The sequence below is a fragment of the Hylaeus anthracinus genome, unplaced genomic scaffold, assembly GCF_026225885.1.
Source record: "Hylaeus anthracinus isolate JK02 unplaced genomic scaffold, UHH_iyHylAnth1.0_haploid 11994, whole genome shotgun sequence".
NCBI lineage: Eukaryota > Metazoa > Arthropoda > Insecta > Hymenoptera > Colletidae > Hylaeus > Hylaeus anthracinus.
The window spans coordinates 817,065-839,744 of NW_026534341.1; the positions used below are offsets into that span (position 1 = coordinate 817,065).

Consider the following 22,680-nt stretch of genomic DNA (forward strand, 5'->3'; position numbering starts at 1 on the left):
GCTGAGGTTTGATATTAATAACCTCGAAAAACCAATCATTTAGCGATGTTTAACGGGTGTTCATATCGAATTTGTTTAGTTTGACATCGTAACCCCTTTTCCTTTATAACATTTAATATAAAATAATAAAATTACAAATAATACATAATCTCCTATATAATCGATTTATGACAACATGGCCAATATATGCAGGTTATATCGTTTATGTTACTCGTTATTTATTTATCGAGAGCTATGTGTTCCCTTAACTGTAATATTTATCTTTACCACATTAGAACTGTATTTACCACATTTGTTAAATAGCACTCCGACACACTCGTGTACTAAGCGTAACAGTACTCAGAATTCGAGTTAAAAAAATACATGTTTCAAGTTTTTAAGTATCTCGCTTTATAGTTTGTCGAATAAATCCATTAATATTAGATTTTCTATTCCGTTATTTTTATGACTTTATCGTTCAACCAAATACGCCAAATTAATCTTCCTACGATAAGCTACAAATTTGGAACACGAATATAGTGTTTTTGCAATCCCGAGATATTCGTGCTTTCGATGTATTTCTGATATTTCAGGAAGACGATAGTTACGCCTTTGAATATTTTTAAATCTTTCATAGATAATTACGCTTTTTACATTTATTACACTACAAAGTGGTCCACAAAGGGTACAACATAGCTAAGATAAGTTTCTGGATGAACGCATCAGATAGTTACGAGAATAAATTGCAATGAAAACATTACAGACAGTTGGAAACCATAATGGATCGAACATATTTTCGTACGTATTATTTTTGTTAATGCGATTAACAAAATTTGATCCAATATGGTTTTCAACTCTCCAAGCTTTACATTACAAACTACACATTTCCACCATTCGAGAGTATTCTAGTCCTTAACGATAAATACATCTGTGTAATACAATAAATGCATCTGTACCATTGGTACTTTTTGGAAATAGTTGTGGAACAATTCCGTAGGTACGAATACCTTTCCTTGGTATCGTTTCGAGACCAAAGAAAAGGGGCTACGAAGAATGTAAAATAAACCGTATTGTTTGCTCACGCACAATATTGCTTTTATATCAAACCTTTTTGGGCAAACATCCGTAGCATCCTCATTTCAGTTCAATTAAATTCATTAATTCATTTTACACAATTTTTTGGAAAAAGATACATTTAATCTGAATGTTTAAGATGATTATTATAATTTGTACGATCCCAATTGAGATTTCACAGATATAAATAATAAATACTAATTAAAATCAAATAAATGAATAACGTTTTTATCAAATCGCGACGATAGGCATTAGTTGTATAAGTAAAATGATCTCATCGATTTTAATAAATGGGTATTTTTAGATCAGCACTTTTTGTTTAAACTTCGTTCAGTGAATACATTCTATAGACAAATACGTAGAAAATAAAAAAGTAGTAGGTACTTCTATTAGTTACAGTCATCTTTCCTGGATTATATTTTAAAAAATGTAATAAAAATATCTTTGGTGCCCCTATTCATGTAGTAAAAAGTATATGGTTTTAGAAAAGAGAGAAAAAAAAAACAAAAATATAAGGAAGCAAGTCTACAATAAAGATTAAAAATTATCAGACAAAGGTAGTCCTGTCTGATGTCGTAAAACTGTTTATCTCCTGGTGGATTTTCTTCTACCTGTCGATCGTTTTGGACGCCGACTATTCGATCGTGGCATGTTTGACCAAGGTAAAGAAAATTCGCTGCAAGATTAAAATTCAAGTCAATTAATAAAAATCGGTATGAACTTAGATTATTAATACGTTTCTATTTACCTCGGAGAAAAACTAGGAATAGGAGCACCAAATGCAGTAACAGGTAATTGGGGATCCACTTGAAGACTGTGTATTTGTTCTATATCAGGCCATAACGACGATACGGCTTCTTCTTCGACCGCCGAAGGGCAGGGTCCTGTGTGATTCGTGTTGTAACACGTAGCTTGGTGATTCTGACGTTCTTGTCTCTGCTTTAATTTTTCGATGTGCCTCTGCTCTCTGAAAGAAATTATTGACAAATAACTCGATATGTATAGATAGTCGAATATACCGATACAGCGTATTACTTGTCGATATTTTGATAGTAGTACAAACCTTATCCTTTGTACATCCCATCTTTTTCTTCTCCTCTCGTCATTTTCCAGTTTTAAATGCCTTTTGTTAAAAATTTCGTCGTCTAAATTTTCAGTCCCTTCCATCGTGTAACAGCTCGTATATATCTTCACTCTCCAATTTGGAACTTCCAAGGAGGTATCGCTTTCCACTGGACTAGGTTCCTTCAAACTTAACGTATAATTAGGATCTCCGACAGCTGTGTAATAATGTTCTTCTGTCGTGAGGAAAGATTCCTTCTTTGAGAATAATTTTCCTTTTCTATCACTTTTTCTACCAGTTTCATGAATTAACACCTTATCCTGTACCGTAGTGTCATTACTAATGGTAGACGAACACGAGACACCTCTTTTTCTTTTGCTTCCACCAGACAAGGGTATCGGGTCCGATCTTCTCTTTTTCTTGTCTTCCCAATCTAATCTAATATCACTACTAGGTTCTACCTTTGTTTCGAGTTTGCCTTGATTATCATTCAATTCTTGCTTGACGGTAGTAATTCCACCGGTGGTGTTCAAACGAATTTTAAAGCTTTCGTTATACCGAGAATTATTGTTCTCGGACTGAACGTTTCTGTGTATTTCACTGGTCGACGGCACATTCACAGAATTGATGGTTGGAGGTGAACACGTTCCGATATGCTCCGACGTAATAGAATTTTCGTTACTTTCCGATCGTAATTTTTGTAAGTTGACACGTCTGTCCATACGCTCCAAACGTAACTTAAGCTACAATATAAACATCCATTTATTAGTAAAGACTTGACGTGAATGTTTTTAAAGATACAACTAACAATGCAATTATAACCGAAGCAAACAAATTAAAATTGCATAAAAGTTGGACGATTTAGATCATTTCCTCTCGTTTAACGTAGGCATAAGTATTTGGAGGTAAACAACCGTACAAATTAATTAGGATTCGATTAAACATCTTTATTTACTGTCAACAAACGATAGGTCGATCGGGTTTTCGTCACTTTGCGAATTCCAGGCATTATTATTTTCACAATTTATCACTCGTATACATAGTACAACGAAGTAACAGTGACAGCGACGTTGGTAGAACAGTTTGAAAGTATATTCTTTTGGAAAATCTGCTTTTCGAAAAACTTTTCCATTTTCCATTACAAAAGTGCCGTCATTGCTTGGGCAGAACGCGCGCGAGAATCGAACAAAACGTGTAGTAACGTGCTCACTCGTTTCGAAGGTGTAATTCTACAAGAAACAGCGCCATCCTGTGGCGTCGTTATGGCTGACCTTCACGATTGACCGACCAATGGCAGAAACAGGAATAAGACCGGGAAAACAGAGTCGAAAGAAAAAACAGAGGCAAAGACAGTAAACTGACGTATGCATAAACAAATATAAGCGCGGGTATTTTGGAATATGTATTTCGTCGATCGTAGTTTTTGTTTAAGGAGGAAAGGAGGAAAAAATAGAACGATATAGGAAAGAGGATAAAAGGAATAACGAAAGGAACGATGTGAAATGAAATAAATAAATGAAAGGCGACAGTAGAAAGCGAAAGAATGTACCGTTTCGTTTTCCTGTCGAAGAGCCGCTAACAGTTTGTCCTTGGTGACGATTTGTTCGGATTGTTGTTGAATCAAATCGAGATGAAGAAGCAACAACTCTTTGAGGTGTTTTACCTCAGTGAAATCGTTCTGACGAGGTTCGTTACCTCGAAGAGGACTGACACCGAGAGCAGAAGTGGCAGTGGCGACCGCCGGAGCTCCGCCGTCTGTCATACTGGCGTACATGTGATCGAAATCACAAGGGAAACTGAGTATTCCAGCGGCTGGTTTGCCGTTTTCACCAACATTTTGGAATTCATTGCGCGAACAACTATTGTTCTGGTTAATAACGGAATTAACGGTGGTGCTGGTCGTCGAGACCGTGGTACTCCGAACGCCGCTGGTTGCCGACGTGGTGGACAAGTGTTCATTCATCGCCGCAACCATGTTGTCGTCGTCCTCCTCCTCGTTGTCCTCTTCTTCGTCTTCTTCGTAACAAGAAGTAGCAGAAACAGCCGTGGTCGTTGGTTCGTCGTGATCGATGATAGTAGTGGTATCGGTGGTGTTGGTAGTAGTAGTGGTAGTGGTAAGAGTTACGATTGGCGTCTCGATGCAACACCTCGAGTACAGGTCTCGAACTTCTGTTTCGCTAAACTCTGTCTCGTCGTTCGTTTCCCTTTGATCTCGTATCGTTTCGAGATTTTCCGCTGTTTTTAGATCAGAGTTTACGTCGCGAAACTCCACGCTGCCAACGACGCCCCCGGCGGTCAAGCCGGTAACACAGACACCGCTATTACTGCCGCTGTCACCGTTACCACTACTATCAGCGGAACAACCACTATCACTATTATCACTGCCACTACCGGCGTTACTAGTGGTATTAGACGCAGTAGTACCAGTACAAGCGGTAGCAACGATAGTAGGACCGTTACTAGTATCACCAGCGAGAACAACTATAGAAGAGCCAGTGCTGCCAGCAGCGCCGCTTTCGTTCTCCTTCCTGTTCCCGTACTCGTACCCGTGAACGTTTTCCTTCTTATTCTCACCGTTCACGAGCTTCGAGACCGAGCCACTCGACATCTTCCCTCTCTACCACCCTCGTCGTGGCTTCCCTCTTCTTCATTTGTGGCCGCCTCGAGCGTACCACGCGCCCGCACCGCGCACATTAAGCGTCTTGACAATGCCCTCACCGACGATGCGACGATGTCCTCTTCTCACCGCTGCTGCTCTATATACTCCTCGCTTATCATTACCTATCCCTTCGCCTATCCCTTGCACGCTTTACTTTCCAAACACTTTTATTCCAACGATGTCGTTTTTCTTATCTGTTCGTGTCTAAAACACTCGTCAAAAAGTATCTGCCACTGACTTGGCAGCGCACGAGGTACCTCTTGCTCGAGATCGTGCTTGTGTTTACTCTGACGGACGATGCGAGCCGCGCACGGCGTTTCTTTGACTCGCAGCATCGTATACGCCACTGACATCTCGCGGTCCCAATCGCAAACCTTGTTCTCTTATTTACTTTTTCCATCGATCATCCACTTCACCATCGACGCATGTCAATCGAATGCAAACTTCAAGCTTCTTCCTTTGCTCCACCGTATCCGCGAATATCCGATTCTGTATTCTATTCTGCTTATGATTCTGATTCCGATGCCACTTACTGACTTACCCTGAGTCACCCCGAGTAATGAAAACAGTAAATAACGCATGCGCTTTTGTTTCTTATTGCACAATGCTGTACGTTGAACGAGCTGCGAAAGTCTTTAAACTTTTTCAATTGACAAGTTTGTCAATGATCGAGATATGTAAGTTAAACCAGAATTTTTTAAATATCTTTTACGACTACAACTATATACGAGACAATTATCAAGATTACGTTGGCTCGAAACCTTCGAAAACTCTGTTCTTTCCCGCTAAATCTGCTGCCACATATACATATCATGATTTGCAATTATTAATTTTTTAAATCGACTCCCTTAATATATTTCTTTAACGTTACATCGTTATTGCCAGAAATGCCCACTGACAACACTATTTTCTTTTACACTGTTTGGCATCAGCTTTGCCAATTACGTGATAATTTTAGAAAATTTTCGATAACGTATGAATGCGTCATTGAAAACTATTTATTTCTGAATATATATTTTCGTATCGTGCGAAACGTATCGTAACGAGCAATACAAAATTATCAAGAATTATTTAATCAATGTAATCGTAACCTATGCAGTTTATCGTTCGTTCAGCGATAAATATAAAAATGTATCCCTACATTTACTACATTCGTCATCGATGTCACATACAAATTTTATTTCGAGAATTAGTATATCAGCATCAAAAGTCAGTGTACAATACGTTACATATTCTCGTAATGTTTCAGGAAGAAACAGTAATGATCTGGAACGACGAACGTCTAATATACGATTGATAGTAATAGAAATGATACAAGTTTGAGCATACCAGTTTATGGGTTATTCCATTACATTTCAGAGATATGTATGATCGCCTCTTAAACAAAGAGAAAATTGATACAGGTCTTGCATATAAAAGAGGAAGCTAACACTAAATGCTACAATTGTACCGCGAAAAACTTGCACGATACAATCGGTGAACGTGAATTCGAGACTTAATTATAAATTACTATGTTGCGCTGTACTCGTTTTGTAACAAAAATCGATGTCTGCGACACTACGACATATGTGCAATAAACTTTGATTATACAAGTTTTGATTTCGAGATTAAAGTTATAAAGTTTTACTCGTCATTTTTCATAGCTTAATCGACTGTCATCATCCTTTAAAAATCTAAATTAAATAGAAGTACTTTTAACGAAATATTATTTTTGTTTGTAAACTTTGTAAACAAAATAAATCGTTTATTGCATCACATGTTATTATTATATCTATTCTATCGATTAAAATAGTATATCGGTATGTCCTATAAATACGAATGATAATTTATATAATTGGAAGTTACCAAACAAACAATAATTTGTCATTTATGACACATCGTGATTTATCGTGCACATCACCGATACGATCACCATTTTTGAAATAACATTGTACAACAACATCGTGAATATTGTTTGATAGTCATATTTAAAAAATGTGATCCAAAAGATGAAATAATCATTTCTAATCATTTTTTCGTGTAGGTATTGTTCCAAGAGCTGAATTTTGTTAAAAGTATTATTTATAATCATAAGCCCAACATAATCTAGATTTATATCTATCTTATAGCTAGTTTTTGAACTTTATCGAGGGTGGATTTTATGCGTTCGAACGTCTCAGAATAAAGAGACACGAACGCCGAAGGAAATTATATGGTCTTGTAACGTTCACCGGCACACACCGTAAAAACACATATCTTCCGAGTAATTCGGTATTAAAAATCTAACTATGTTTGAGTATTATTTGGATCCAAGGATGCATATGCGATTAATAAAAAGTTACATCTAGTCGATCCGTGATTTTCAACGTGACGTCGCCATCATTTCCAAAGTTACATGTACTTTTTGTTATCGTTTACAGTACATTAATTAAATATCTAATAAATATAATAACCATGGTTTACAATGTTTAAACGTTAACTAATTACATGCATACATAAATATAATTACTTCCTACGCTACGCGACGATATCCTACATACACATTTCTATGTACAATTGTTGTAGTACTTTTTTATTTTTCTTATTTTAATAAAATTTCTGCTGTAACACGTATATAACAAAATATTTTCGTTAAAACTTTCATATTTAACAAATAAAACTCTAAAACATTGTTCGTTAAGAACACTTATTTAAAATAGCGAAATTTTTTCTAGTATAAATCTCACAAATTCTAACAATTCCAAATTAATTTTTCTCATATCAGGTAAGCGACACTTGCTAAGTGTATATGCGTTAATAAATATTTCAAATAGATTAAATTTCAGTCAAATTTTTAAGCGTAGATTACAATGAATCGATCATCTGTTAAAAAGGAAAACTTTTAGTAATACGAAATACATGACGGTTTTAGGAAAATGTATGTTACACTGGAATTTCCCAGATGTTATTTCAATGCAAAAAATCGTACTCTTATGACTAGAGTTATAATGTTTAGTATCAACATAATTAAATAATATTGTTCCTTAACTCTTTTTCAATTACGGTAAATTATTAATTACTCGCGAGCAATCGTGAACTTTCCTCCTTTTTGGCATCATTATCGGTGATTTCTTCGTTAACAAAATGTATTCACAATATAATTAATAAATATATATATGTATTTATTTATTTATCCAATTTCATAAGGAAAATACTTGTTTTTCTGGAATTGAGCTCTGTTTAATCCTTGAACATTAAAGAAATCTCGATAAATGATAATTCCATAATATTTTCATCAATTGAAATTTAGCGTCTACGAAAAGAGTTAAAAGGAATCAAGTAAGTTTGTTACACTAAATGAATAGTAATTCGTAACGTTGAGTCCGTTTCTCTTAACCTGATATTTTCTTGTCTGTTACGATAAAACCGTGACGTTAGCATTAGGAACTAGATTGAAGTTTAATTAAAAATCAAACTCCTTCGAAAGTGTACGCACGTCTCGACAGCATCTATGATACATGGATAATAAACTAAATTTGTAATAATTTTAGTTTAAAAGTATTCAAATATTCCCGATTGTTTTTGTAAAATGTAACGAGAACTGGTGATCTAAAGCAAAAGATACCTTCGCCGTTAGTTACAAGAATTATTTAACAAATTTCCCATTTGCATTCGATTCCACCGCGTATGAAAATGTTTTTTTTTTTTTTTTTAAATAATTTTGCGATGAAATTTCTGAAGCGAAACGACGACAGGTGAACTCTTTTTACTCGTACGATCTCTGTCGGAATAAACTGCTGATCTCCTCGATCGTCTTGTTTTTCGTTTCGGGTACTTTCTTGTAAATGAAGCAGATGAAAAATGCTTGAAGAGCGGCGAAAATAATGAATACATAAGCACCCAGTGCCTCTTGCAATGGTAGAAATCCTATACTGACGATGAAATTGGCTGTCCAATTGACCGCGATAGCGACAGACGTTGCCGCGGGTCTCGCGGACTGATTGAACAATTCGGAAACCAAAAACCAGGGAATACTTCCTGGACCAGTCGCGAATAGAGCCACGAACATGACCACCAATAGGATCGAGAAGTAGGCTGCCGCGCTAGACGAAGCCTGTAACAAAAACAGACGCGATAAGTTCACATGATACAATCGTGCCATCGATAGAAGTTACGGAATACTTACAGCGAATGCAAGGCAGATCGTGAGTAAGACGGTGGCGATAAACAAACCGGAAAATCCAACTAAGAGCAACTGTTTCCTTCCAGCCTTCTCGACGAGTATCAAAGAAACAAAGGTCATAAGAACGTTCACCGTTCCGACGATCATCGTCGCGATCTGAGCCGCGAATTTATCCAACTGCGCCATCATGAAGATCTTGGTCGAGAAGAACATAACGGCATTAATACCGGATAGTTGTTGCGCGAACATCACCATGAGCGCGATTATCAATGGAATCCTAAGAGCAGAATTCACAAATAGTTCTTTCAGCGTAACCTTTGGCACAAGTTTCATCGACTCGTATTCCGCCCTCATTTGTTCCATCTCGTCGTGAACTTCGATCGTGCCGCGCAGCCAAGTCAAACCTTTAACAACAAACAATCGTCTCGTTACCGATAAACGTATCGCTCCAATAATAGAATAGACGATTTGGTCACTCGAGTCAACCAGTTGGGGTAGGGCAACGAATGACAACATAGCTTCGCGATACAAAATGCCAATTACATACTACCCGGGCTTCTCGAGATTTACGTAGTCCAAGGTCGCAAAAGAAGTAATTAATAAATGATTCATAACGTACCTCTCTGAGCTTCCATATCCTTTCCTTTGGTGACCAATAAATACTTTGGACTCTCGGGGCATAATGGAAGCGTAGCTACTTGGAAAATGGCAGGAACGATCGTTAGACATAAAAGAAGCGGCCAATATTCGTCTGTGCCCAATATTTGCTCCAATCCAAGAACCTGCGATACCAGAATGGACATGGTGATAACCAATTGGTAGACCGTACCAACAGCTCCTCGGAGGTGAATGGGTGATATCTCAGCCAAGTACATCGGTGCTAAACCAGCATTCAATCCAGCGTTGATACCGATTATAAATCTTCCGATAACTATCATTTCGTAGCTTTTGGCTGCCTTCGCGGAACCCTCGAAGATGACCGTGAGAAGGACCAGGATGTTGTTTAGTAACAAACCACCCTTTCGACCGAAACGATCGGCCACCCAACCCACCAGAGAACCGCCGATCATACCACCCACGCAGAATATTGATACTGCTATCGCCCATATTATCGTCACTTCGGATTGTTGCGTTGGACGACCGGTTCGATTTTCTTTCAGTTCGCTGATCCAGTTCTCGATAAGCTACAACACACCACGAGAACCGAATTGTACGAAATTTTTCAATTGGACCAATCGTAAGTTGCGAGAAGAAAAAGAAGAAGAAGAAGAAGATGGATAGTTTCGTACGCGAATATTAATCATTCTACGATTCTTTGTCACCTCATTGGCAAAGTAAAGAAGGCGAATAAGTGACTTCCGCGCGATTCAAACGGCGCTTAAACGCTCGTGTACGTATTGAATAGTCTCTTCGTTACTTCAAAGAAATAAACGGAAGCTATTTTTCGAACAAAACGACAGTCTAAATGGAATGAATAAATTCTATACGAAAATCAGAGACAACAATCGACAATGAAGAGTCCCTAGCGTTTGAATGCTTTTCATCTTTTGGCACTTGGAATTTTTATCGAATACACGACGTTACGAAGCTAATCAAGAGATGCGTAAAACGTTGAAAAAAGTATTCCGTTAATTCATGCAATCGAGGTAACGACCGAACGCGTTCGTAATTAAAGTAGGCATGCATAGATCGTGAAAAGTTTGAGAAAAGTGCCGGCAGCGCGTCTCGAGAAATACCTGCTGAGGAGCATTAACGACACCGGTATTGTACCCATGCTGAAACGATGATCCAAGCGCAGCAGCCGCGATGGCAAACGCTAACCGTCCGTTTAGACCCTGCAACAAAAATAATCAGTTGTTAATCGTACCGAGTAGCGATAAAATCAAACGTATATTATCGTAAGAGTTATCGACTCTTTGAGAACATGGAATAAGATTTCTCTTCCTTTCCCTTCCCGAAGCCAATATTTCACGAAAACGTTAGGAAGACTTATCCTTTAACGTGTAGCTACATCGTACCAAAGACCTGTATTGCGCTTACCGATATCTTGAAGCAAGGTAGCTCGCACACGATCGTTTTTAGCGTCATTGAAAAATTCCAACAGATTCACCGAGCCGAATAGAATCCCAGCTACCGACTGACTACCGAATGCTCGCACGTAGACGTTTATGCAAAATATCAGACTTTGGTGTTTTGAAACACGTGTCAAAGCTACTCCGCGGGTCGGTACTCTCGCCACGCATTTTTATACCGCTCCCTGCCCTCGGCACACAAGCGTGTTGGACAACCGATACAACACTCGTACATCAGCGAGCAGAATAGCAGGCAGTCTCAACTTACATACTTACAAAGGCTTACTAACCAGTGTCTCTCAAATCATTCCTCTCTCCATATCGTACTATACCATACTATACTATACTATACACTGTACACTTGTCAGCAAATGTAAATGAATCGAAGCCACATCGCGACGAGCGTTATCGTTACAATCTACCTGCTATTCCAATTCAAGCCTGTGAAAATTTCGTGACGCGTCGTCCATTTATTTTGTCGAAAATTAATATCCTACCGTAAGAACGCAAGCGGAGAACATCCGCGAGACCTCTAATAAAACTTTGAATGTCACGCAACATTTTACTTTTCATGAATACGCATATTACGAAACGTATCGAAAACAACTCTCGTTTTCACGTGGGAGCAATGCCACAACTGGCTACCACCGCTTCGCTCGAGACGGATCTTTAACCGATTTACTGCTGTTCGGAATCTAGCCAAAATTCTATCGCGAAGAGTGCAGAAATGTAGAATCGAAAACGTCGGAGAACTTTTTGCACGGCGGGAATAAAAAGTTACGACCAGCGTGTTTTGCTAGCAAAATGAAATTCAAGTCTTTCGCATACTCGTATAAAAACATCTTTACGAATCGCGTTACACGTGTCACGCCTTGGACTTGATCACGCTTCCATTTTTTAATAGTACGCGAAGCATCGATCTCCACTTTATAAATAGATCTTTTTCCCCCCCGAGTACTTCTCCATTACGTTTAATACGATTAAGAAGAATTTTAGGTACTCTGAACGTTCGAGTTCTTTCAAGTTCTTCTTTGATATCTTCGCTACGGAAAATCTCTCAATTAGTATCAAATATCACAGGAAACGTACTCAAGACTAATACAAGAATAAACTTTCCCGTTATCGTTTCTCGTTACAACACCGATTACCAACATCGTCGTCACCGATCTCTGATTCATTAAATACTTTATCGCGACCAAAATATCGCCACAGTACTCTGATTCAACAAAATCCATCCAACGAAGCTTAATGTCAAGAAAATGACACCACCGGTCACGAAAACGTAAGAAATTGCTTTGTAAGCATGTGGCGTGCGATATCGTAATCGGGCGGAATATCATTCAGGTGCAAATGCGAAACTATTTTTCTTTAAAAGCACAGTTAATTTCTTAAAGTAACAAGAGTAATCAACAATGGTGGTAACAACAAAATTTTCTCCCGACTGTGTGACGTCAAAATGATAATTCCGAGAGAAGCTCATTACGACTCGTGAAACAGCAGCAATTTCCCACTCTTGGAACATTTGGTTGCGATTGGTCGCGACAGAGGTGTGTTCGATCGCGAGCAACTCCGATTGGTTCGCGACGCCGAGCCTCTCCTAACGAGCCTCGTGGCAACTTTAGGTGTCCTAATTATAGCATCGATACCACACGAACGTGAAGATTTTGGTTAAAGTTTCTATTCGAAATAATCTGTATCGATTAATTGACGACAATTTCGTAATTGTTTACTTGCGATTCCAACTACGAGGATTTTCGTAAAATAACGATTAGACGTACCGAATTTCAATTTTCTACCCGGTACCTCTAACCTTTCCTAATAAAATTCTTCATTTTCTTATGTCTTCGTGCATCCAATTGATTTCTGTTTATGCATATCTCGTCTATACAATATTAAAAGTATCGCGTATTTGCATTATTTATTATCTCCTGACATCCCCCGTACGATACGAAGAATATAAATTACTGGCTGCATTCGATACAATGAATATGCATCACAAAGTACAAATGCAGTTCACAAATCGGATGTTAGCACTTTAATTTAAACAAGTAAGGATCGAGTAAGTTACGTTAGCTTACAGCTAGCTTGACATTTATCGACGAAATAATTCCTTTCGTTTTTCGATTATTTTCAGCAATATTCTTAACGGTATGTTTTCATAACAGCAAAGCTTATGAAAAAAACACGAAACTCTATCGATGTACATGCATAAATGTACACGAATAGTTTTGTTACGTTAATCCACGATACTCTAATTATTGTAGCGTGGTAAACAAATAAGCATAATCTGTCGAAATCGCGTATCGTTTGACTGACACAACCTTGGACAAACATAGCGATGTAACATAGTTTCAGGTTAATGTCATCTTCCGCGTACTTTCCTTTCACTTTGAACGACGGTAAGGAATTTCGCTAGCAACAGTTTGCGAAACGATGACAAACATAAAACTGCAACACCTTTCACTCGCATCGCAATCTTCGTCGTCGTTTTAACAAATCCTCCGTTAAAAGTGTTCGCGAAGCGAAACGTCATTCCTTCGATCGCTAATGAAAGCGTGATTACCAGAAATTTCGGAGAATCGATTAGCCGGCGAATACAAAGTTTTCCGCGATTGAGAAATTCACGACGATTAGCTTTCGAACGTTAACGATGTTCGTACGCTACTCGCAGTCGCTAAAAATAAATAGAAGAACCGTCTTTAAAGAAAAATTCTTTATTCTCGTACGTGAAGTTAGGCAGAAACGATCGACGCTTTCGAGTACGGAGAGGTAGCAATGGTCGGTTGTGAACTACAATTGAAAAATTATCTAGCATCGATTCGATGGAGAGAGACCGATCGGAATCGGATTCGTATATTATATAGAAAAATGTTTACCTGTAACCAGTCCATGGCCGATCGGTAACGTATCGTTCGAGTTTAACAGGTCACTTGTTCGAAGAACGTTTCGTATCACTTTCGAGTTCAAACGGAAAGGAATCGAGAAAAAGAAGAGACCAACGATCGGAATTGTTCCGTGTCACGGTCGCGTTTGGAAGCTACTGAGACAACATTCGTGCAAGCGGGACGGAACCGATTTTCAAAACCAGTCGTATATCCCTCTCCTCTCTGCCTACTCCGCGCTACTCGCTCCAGTTTGCTAGGCTCTTCAACGAATCTCATTGGTCGACAGAAGATACCGACCTACACCTCTCACCAATCCTGCATTTCTCTCGACAAAACTCAAGAAAAGGAATTCGTGTAAGGGACCGTTCACCTAGAATTATGTCAGCACTGTTCGTCTACCTGCCTTTCGATTGCGTTATATTTCTCTTCGTCCCTCCCCCCTTTTTTTTATTGTTTTTTTTTTATCCCGAAAGGTATATTTTCACACGCACACAACTTTCTGATTAACCCGCCGTTTACGATACAAGGTAACTAAAATCTAACGATATTTACACCCGAAACCAAGTATGTAAAATATGCGACACGCATCGTATCGACGTATCTCGATTACCTTATCCTTATCCTTCCGCTTGTCTTACGGAGTATTTATCCACTTCTCGATTTCATCGATCTTAAACCGAAGTTTCGCTACACGAGTTTATATTTCAACCGCCACACATTAAGAGGATACGTTTGGTGAGGTCGCTTAGAACGATACGTTTCGAATTTCAATGCGCAACACCTACTGTTTTCTAACGCGGTTCATCGAAGGAATGTTTAATCTAACATTCGCACGCTGCAAGCCGAGGTAGTTTACGCGTCCTTCGTTCGATTTAAAATCACGTAGTCGCGCTCGGAGAAAGCTGTGTCGGAAATTTCACCTGGTAGCGGTAGCAACGAACTTGATATCATTTAAAAATAAGAGAAAATACGGAACAGCTGCGTTCTAAGATGCAGAGATAAAAGATGTTGTAGCTTCCAGAGAATCAAATTGTTTATAAATGTATCGATCGATCGATTGCTCCGAACCCGTTTCTTCGATATTACGAGCTGGTCCCGCCTCGAATGAGAATACAAAACCGGACGTAGCCTGTTAGTGACGGTACTCAGGTCGCGTGCACTAATTTTACAATTAAGAATATTGAGGTAGAGTGCTTGTCGCTTGTAAAGGACGCATTATCTTATTCCTCGGGATCGTAGTTAGCGTAACCGATACTCAGGCTATACGATTAATGGTTACGGAGTTGCAGTTTGAAACGAGATCAAAAGATATGCTTAAAATTAAGAAGCGTGGTATGTCTTAGCGGCAGGAAGTTTTCGATGTAATTCAAACACAATCGAACGATTTTTTTTTTTTTTTTTTTTTATTTTTTTTGGAAACTGCAACCGAATTTAAATTTCGACGAAATAACAGGATACGGATAGAACGAAAAATGCGTTGCGGAGAGGATACAGCAGCGATATTTTTATCGCCAGACTTTCGACATCACTAAAACGTGAACTTTACACAAGATTAGATTTCTTTCGCTTCGTACAAGCTTGGAGTTTCGGATACGCTCGTTACACGAATATGAGAGAACGACGGTTCAAATATAATTGCGATGATCGTATTTAATAAATAAAATGTAAAAGTGATAGAAAACGCTATACTAACCCGCCGCTTATCCTCCGTAATAGACTGCGTGCGAAAAATGAAACGATTAAAGAGCCATGGTAAATAAATCTGATTCGACGATATTCGTAGATATATTTCGAAAATATTTCGTTACCTTATCCGCCACAGGTGGAGCAGTTGGAGTTGCGATCTGTTCTTCAATTTCATTTTTTGTCTAAAGTGAAATTGTTAGTCAGGCATTTGGAGACACAAGTAGATTTCGTTAATTTCTTTATCGTACGATACCTGGTTTATTTCTGTTGCCATGGTAAGGCTGCTTGAAAGAAATCATGAATTACGTATGCTTTCCTCGTTATCGTATCGTGATATTTAATGTCGCTTTAATGGTGAAACAACGGAGCAAAGTCTGGTCCTAAGATGAAGTTACATCTACAGATTTAAAGTTATTTTGTGACGACTGAAGACTGATTAGAAAGGATATCAAAACTACGGTGTTACTTTGCGTCAAGCGAAAGGAACAGAGAGAGAGACGAACAATAATTCATTCTTTCGAAATGAAACGAATTTTTATTTCTCGATTCTGGTATCTTTTTAATTCTCTGACAAAAAGGTAACTACATCGCTTTACGCTAGACAAAATTCAAATCGATTCATGTATACTATATCGCAATTATATGCAGAAATTTCTATTTGCCGTGACGATAATTAAAAAGGTCACCGAGAGGTTATTGGCGAGACAACGAGTTCCCTGATTTCGCATGTATAGAAATTTTATATAAACAATCTCCGTCTCAATCGATATAAAGAAAATAATATCGTTCAGAGAGGTCGTAACCCTCGATAATTAAATGTGTCGTTGCGAACTGAAATAGATAAGATAAATTATTAACGAAGCGATCGTTAATAGCCTCGTTTGCTCTTTTCTCTTTTTCTTTGAGACATTCGATGGAATTCTTAAAAAAGTCTTAGTCTTGCTATGATGGAAAATTAATTGGTAAATATACTACATAAATATTCGAATAATCTCGCTATCAGCCCTGACTCTAACCGCTCTAATAATCGTCTATGTTTACCTCTTCTGACTATTGACTCCATCAGCTGTTTTACGTTAATACCATTATGCGAATCGTGTGTTCTCGATTGCGATAACAGTTCAAATCGACATTCACGCGAAACGTGTAATTTATTTGACGAATCTTACGACCAGAAGAAGCTAACCGACTCGCCGTGTCAATGAAAAGCATTAGACAAGCGAAGAAGCAAAGTACTTACCGTCGATGACGTAGCCGAAGGAAACGTGGGCTCGACTATTCCAAGAGTTCGCCGTTCGATCCTCGTGTCCTTCTTATACCCGATACCTTCTGGGTAAACGAACACCCGGTCGAGAACTCACTGTATTTTCGAGCGCAAGCGCGAAAATTTGCCGGCCCTTACATTACACCTTTCATTGCAATCCTGTATCTACGATTACTTCATCTCGAGGATACCGCGAATCAATTTTCGATGCGCGCAAACGAATGACGATGCAGCTGACGAAACGAACTCGCTTAACCGCTGTTCCCGACATTCATTTACTTCCAGTTGTCAAAAATACAACACATCTCTCCAACCAATTCGCTGCTATTTCACTGAAATGTTATTAAAATCGTTTCTGTACGTTCGATTGATTATTTTCTTTTTAACCGAACGTTTAATAGCACGGACCTTTACACATTGACGTACAACTTTTTTTTTATTCGTCGAAAAGTACTTAACCCCAAATGTTATCCATTCCAAATATTGTGTAATATTCTCTTACATTTACGGCGATTCTAAGGTCATACCCACGCTCATGGTTCTCGAATTTCACAAGATCAAAGTTTTACGTAATACATTTCCTAAAGATATTCCTTTTACTGGAATCGATTCAGACACGAGAGCTCTTGTACGCAATCACGAAATTTTTTTCTACGTTACTACTTGGTATTACGACATTTCGCGAGATGCTTATACATTTTTTGCTTACATCGCGACAGTGCCAAATAATATCATTTGAGAAATAATAAAGTTATCCGCGTAAGGTACGAGGCATACTGGCTTCTAGTTTTAACTCTTTTTGTCGAGCCTGCGCCTCCACAGATTCTTATTTGGGACAACCTTTACCAGTAGATCGATATCGTATGAACTTACACGTACCGACTCCCGCGCATTTTTCGGTCGAAAACAAAACAAAGCTGGAACTGTATACACGCCGCGCCGTGGTGTTCTAACCTCTTTTCAAACGTACAAATAAATAACTGAGATCGCCGGGAAACTCAGCCGAGAATTTAGCTTGACTGTTCCGTTGCTCGGTCTATTTAGATAAAAAAAACCCGGAAAGACACTCGAACGATTACTAAAACGCACTAGCTATCTTATCTAAAGTAGAAACGGATACCGTTCTAACGCGAACACCGGCCGATGGCTTTACGTACGCTCGATGCAACCTATCCTATGCGACGTCATTGCACGATAGATGGCGAGCCCCCAACAATCATTCCATCTCTCTTTCTCTACGTCCATTACTGCACACTTCTCTTTTAATGTTACAAGTTAAACGCTATGAGTGCGCATAATCCATTACCACTACAACTACTCGATTGAACCGCGAGAAATAAAGATTATGATATATATATTTTTTGTCTATCTGATACCGATGCATAGACTAATTATTCTAATATATTCTCTTATTTTCCGTTAGATTCTTTCGTGCATCATTCATTCGAGAGCTTACGCAATTTGATTACGATTCAAACAAAAAAATATGTATCGATCGTTATGAAATATTTTCGTCTATTTTATCTATTATCTTCGCGAAGCAAATGCATGTAAGGAATTCAAAGTCATTTCTTTTAACATGTTGATGTAAAACAATTATTTGCAATTCAAATTGCGTTTCATTACTTTAAACCAGTGGCATTCAACGAATCTGAAGTTTAATAATATTCAACCCTGAACTATAATTTATGAACGCGTACCGTGATAATAAAGTCAAATATATAAATGAAATATACATAGACGCCAAGGGAGAAGCAAAACAACCAACGTTTGAATCAGTTTTGATTAAATTTAAGAAATCGCGTTAGAACGCATCATTTATTGCTGGCGTATCATTGTATCGTAATTAATTCTTGCGAATTAATAGCAGAGAATAATTAATAGCTTGTAAATAAACGACACTTTTTAATCGTTACAGCGAATTAAAGATTTATATAACCTGTAATCTTGATACAGTGCAATAGTAAGGATAATGACGATGCGTTCGTGTCTACTTAATACTTGGATAAATAAAACCACGATAGTAAAGTAACTTTCTTACGAACTAAGTATATTTGCCCAAGAATGTGTACATGCAATACTTTAGCTTTATTCTATCGTAATTTCAATGTACGATTGCGTCAGACAACATTAAACCTCGATGAACAGAAAAACACCGACAGCTGACGTGCCTCATGCACACCCACTGAATCGACCAATCGCGTGCTAGGTTACCAAGTGTTCTCAAATACATACTTGCGTACACATTATCTAACAAGTATCATAGAAAAAAGGGAGTATTTGTAGCAAAACGAATAATATTCAAAATTAAATAAAGAACTAACGTGTATTCCGAAATGAAAAACCATCGTAACGACGATAAATCTGATTAATTTGATCGCGCAAATACGGTATGAGAAGCACTGTTTGGGTCAATAAGACTGTCCTCAACCTTGTATAGAAGTACGCGTGTACTTACGTCGATCTGAGAGTCGAACGAAAGGGAAAATCCACCTGTTGACGATCACGCGAGATGTTAAATTCTCTGATCTAACCTATAATTATTATAATTTAAATAAATGTTTAATCATGAAAATACTTTATACGAATGCTATTATTTACTCGAACAATGTGTATTTCAAATTGTTACTATATGTATAATATCTGCTTCAACGACACATGAATATTCTATTCGAAATGTGGACGTCACTTATTGTCATCATCAGAATTGATTACCGCCTATTTCAGATTTGACGCTGTATTTTTAATGTTCGTATACCGAAAGGCAAACGTCAAGAAAGGTATCTTACGATAAAAGTATAATGTACATACATATGTACGTACACACACACACATGCCGCGATTTTTCTCTAGTTAAAATACAATTTTAATATTACATTCACGTATTTCGAAATGTGTAATCGTACGGCACTGGTACCGTATACAGTCTATTTTGCAAGCGATAAGTATCGTTTAATTATCCGATAGGTACTAAGGGCATATTAATTGAATGCTTAGAATTCTATTAACTAGGGTCAAATGCGTATCTACGTGCAGTAGTTGAGAACACGTCTTGCGTCATTCGAAGAAACTACAGATCATCCGATTAAGAAAACATTACCGAAGACAACGATATTCACTGTAAACTCCGACGAATCGAACAGTGATCCATGATAGGCAAGGTCATAAATTACCACTCGAAGGAAATCCGCCAATGTTTCACTTTTAATTATTCCTACAAATCCTACATTCCATAAATCCAGTGATTGGATAAAACGTTTCTCGCACTCGGTTTTTGTAGACAGCAGTTATATTTGTTAATTCGATCATATTATAAAAATACACATGTACAAACTAGCACTGTTTGTGGTATACTACTTTTCGATATATTTATTGTTGTACTACGTTGCACCGGTACTTGTTGTATATGCGTCATGTGTCTGCAGCTAACTTTGGATATAATATAGTTTCGACAATTTTCTAAAAATAAAGTATTTTCTATTTTCCTGTCATATTTGTTTCTCTCGAATCTCTCGTCGATTCGATGTAATCGTTTCACTTTCCGATTATACAGTTCGTTATCTAGTAATGCTTCAAGTACCGTTTTTAGTACGCCTGTTTTGAAGATTATGTCAAAATTTTGCGATATAACTAATCAAATATTGTATTGTACGTTTACGTCCATTCGCATCTCCTAATAAACAAGTTGCGTTTAGAATAGAGGTTATTAAACGTGTTACGAGGATTGAAAAAACAATTCCGTGAGAAAGCGTGTTTAGATATTTGGATTGAAATCGATCGAGTGACGCAGGAAAACACGATGCACTTACTTTTCGAGCTGAAACGGGTATAGTAGTTTCTCTAGTATAAATTGGGACATCCAGATCACTGACACTGCTACTGATACTGGGTGCTCTGGAATCGGATCGACCACTGAGAGGGACAGAAAGATGCGTTGGCCTGAGTGGATGAGATTCCGTGATGAAACCCTCTCCAAAGTCCTCGTCATCTCGATCCATCTGTTACGGTAACATCAAACACAATAAACTCCTTTCTTCGTTAACGGAATTATACGCTCGGTATCAGAAATTAAAGCGAAATAGAGATTTGATGGTTAGCACAGTGCACCTCTATCCTGGTCGATGCAAATCGTACGTGCTTACATACATAGAAACAATGAAAGTTCAGATATTACATTTTTTATGTGAACTCTGAATGATATGCTCAACGACAACAATAACAATTGTCAATTGCGCGTCGTAGATATTGCATGTAAAATTAGCACGAGAATGTGACAATAGTACGCTTTCCCTATCAATTATTTGGCAGACGATCAAGGCTAGTAACTTGATGACACACTCCCCGCTCTCATCGAAAACTTCATCTTACGATCATTCAAGAAAATTGACAGAAAACAGACTGCCGTTTGTTTCACCTCCATTACGAATATTAACCCGATTATAATGTAGGTAGGTGTGTATCGCGTATCTTATTGCGAAAACAAATCGACGAATGAAATTTTACTTGAAATCGAAGTCAACCGAATTGGATGTTTAATTTTTAATTTGAAATTACAAACTAACTTCCATAAAACAATTCTTACATTAAAATCATACTATGCCATAGTATGTCTGATTGAATTGTCATTCGACAATTTTTCTGGGAAAGCTAAAAGAAAAAATATTCTTCTCATCCAAATTTGTTCCATTTATCGTTAGTATGAAATATCGGTTGACTCGTGCCAATAATACCAACCGCGAATAATCAGGACACGTTCCATTGACGTCAACGAGGGGCCTAAAAGTTACTATAAAAAAGCATGACTTTTTTTGTTAATTACCTCGTGGTCAGGCGAAGTAGAAGCGTTAGAAAGAAGAAAGAGAAGAGTTCGGTAACGGGCGTTATCTTAATAAGGGAATCCGCACCAAGTTGGGCCGGCCGATTGCGAAAGAAGACGTGTCGAACGTATTACCGTTAAGTTCGTATGATGAAAACACGAGATTACAAGAGGAAAGAAAAAAAAATCCAAGATCGAAAAACACCCGTACAGCCGAGGTGTGCTCTTGAGACTGAGCTAGAGGACGCATCTCGTCGCGACGTCGCCGTTGTCGTCGCCGTCGGCAAGACGTAGCCGTCGGCCTCCGGCTGGATTTAATTTTAACGCGTACGTCGTTAGACGAGCCTCCGAGTTTCCTCTAACAACGAACACAAATACGTTAATGCAACCACCCTTCTCCCTCCGTTCGACTTCTTCTCTCTAGTATGTGTCCGTACCAATTGATTCCTGCTAAACTTCGCAATTGATTTCACTTAACCCGACGATGCATCCTACCGGCAACTTATAACGATCGGACTAGTAACGATTGAAATATCATTCAAACGCATTCGAAATTTACTTGTACTTTTTTTTATTTACACTTGCCGAAATCGTTCATGTTCGGAACTACTAATGAGTTAACCTCATACTATCTCAGATGATATGTATATACACACGTATACACTGTATATACACTCGTTAGAAGCTTTTACAATAAATCATCGCTTGTTGTATGGCAAGATACAGGATACCCTATATATTCATTACAATGGCTACAATAGTTGAAATAATATTATAAAGTTTCATAGTTTCCGCAATTACGTTAATACTTGTGGTTTCCTATCATACGGGAACGTTGCTTATCTCTTTATATCCAAGTACATTTCTTCCTATCTTAAATTATAAATTTACAAGTTGCGGAATAGAGATTCTTACTACTAATTGGTAAATCGTTGGAAAAAGTTGGTTATATTGAAAATATACTCGTTAATGTACAAACAATTTGCAGAGAAACTGCTTTACAGTAAAATACATGCATACGTATTTTACTTCAAATATCTG

At 37.9% G+C, this 22,680-nt stretch overlaps 2 protein-coding genes across 8 annotated transcripts; both read right to left on the reverse strand.

Annotated features, from left to right (window-relative positions):
• Positions 1-278: 278 nt before the first annotated feature.
• On the reverse strand, positions 279-5,303 carry LOC128888823 (serine-rich adhesin for platelets-like). The gene is made up of 4 exons (XM_054145967.1): positions 3,666-5,303; positions 2,117-2,859; positions 1,802-2,020; positions 279-1,729 (listed from the first exon to the last, which is right to left on the reverse strand). Exons 1-4 carry the CDS (start codon positions 4,722-4,724, stop codon positions 1,639-1,641), a joined length of 2,112 nt encoding a protein of 703 aa, XP_054001942.1. The 5' UTR covers positions 4,725-5,303; the 3' UTR covers positions 279-1,638.
• A 1,416-nt stretch (positions 5,304-6,719) lies between these two features.
• LOC128888824 (solute carrier family 2, facilitated glucose transporter member 1-like) lies at positions 6,720-22,211 on the reverse strand. 7 transcript variants are annotated; one of them, XM_054145972.1, is made up of 9 exons: positions 17,232-17,973; positions 16,800-17,155; positions 15,813-15,840; positions 15,682-15,741; positions 15,567-15,590; positions 10,653-10,751; positions 9,536-10,100; positions 8,920-9,320; positions 6,720-8,847 (listed from the first exon to the last, which is right to left on the reverse strand). In XM_054145972.1, the coding sequence occupies exons 3-9, from the start codon at positions 15,831-15,833 to the stop codon at positions 8,500-8,502; spliced, it is 1,518 nt and encodes a 505-aa protein (XP_054001947.1). In that variant the 5' UTR covers positions 15,834-15,840; positions 16,800-17,155; positions 17,232-17,973; the 3' UTR covers positions 6,720-8,499. The 7 variants fall into 7 exon arrangements, with proteins under 7 accessions (XP_054001947.1, XP_054001948.1, XP_054001943.1 ...); XM_054145973.1 differs by lacking the exon at positions 15,567-15,590; XM_054145968.1 differs by lacking the exons at positions 15,567-15,590; positions 15,682-15,741; positions 15,813-15,840; positions 16,800-17,155; positions 17,232-17,973 and adding exons at positions 20,633-20,821; positions 21,728-21,997; positions 22,077-22,211.
• Between the last annotated feature and the right edge of the window lie 469 nt (positions 22,212-22,680).

Coding starts and splice junctions, on each gene's coding strand:
- LOC128888824 (XM_054145968.1), bottom strand. CDS start 21,889: ATGCGTCCTCTAGCTCAGTCTCAAGAGCACACCTCGGCTGTACGGGTG. Junction 10,752..20,632: donor TACCCGTTTCAGCTCGAAAA/GTAAGTGCATCG, acceptor TTTTTGTTGCAG/GGTCTAAACGGACGGTTAGC. Junction 9,321..9,535: donor GGATATGGAAGCTCAGAGAG/GTACGTTATGAA, acceptor TTGTTGTTAAAG/GTTTGACTTGGCTGCGCGGC.
- LOC128888823 (XM_054145967.1), bottom strand. CDS start 4,724: ATGTCGAGTGGCTCGGTCTCGAAGCTCGTGAACGGTGAGAATAAGAAG. Junction 2,860..3,665: donor TTCGACAGGAAAACGAAACG/GTACATTCTTTC, acceptor TTTATATTGTAG/CTTAAGTTACGTTTGGAGCG. Junction 1,730..1,801: donor ATTCCTAGTTTTTCTCCGAG/GTAAATAGAAAC, acceptor TTAATCTTGCAG/CGAATTTTCTTTACCTTGGT.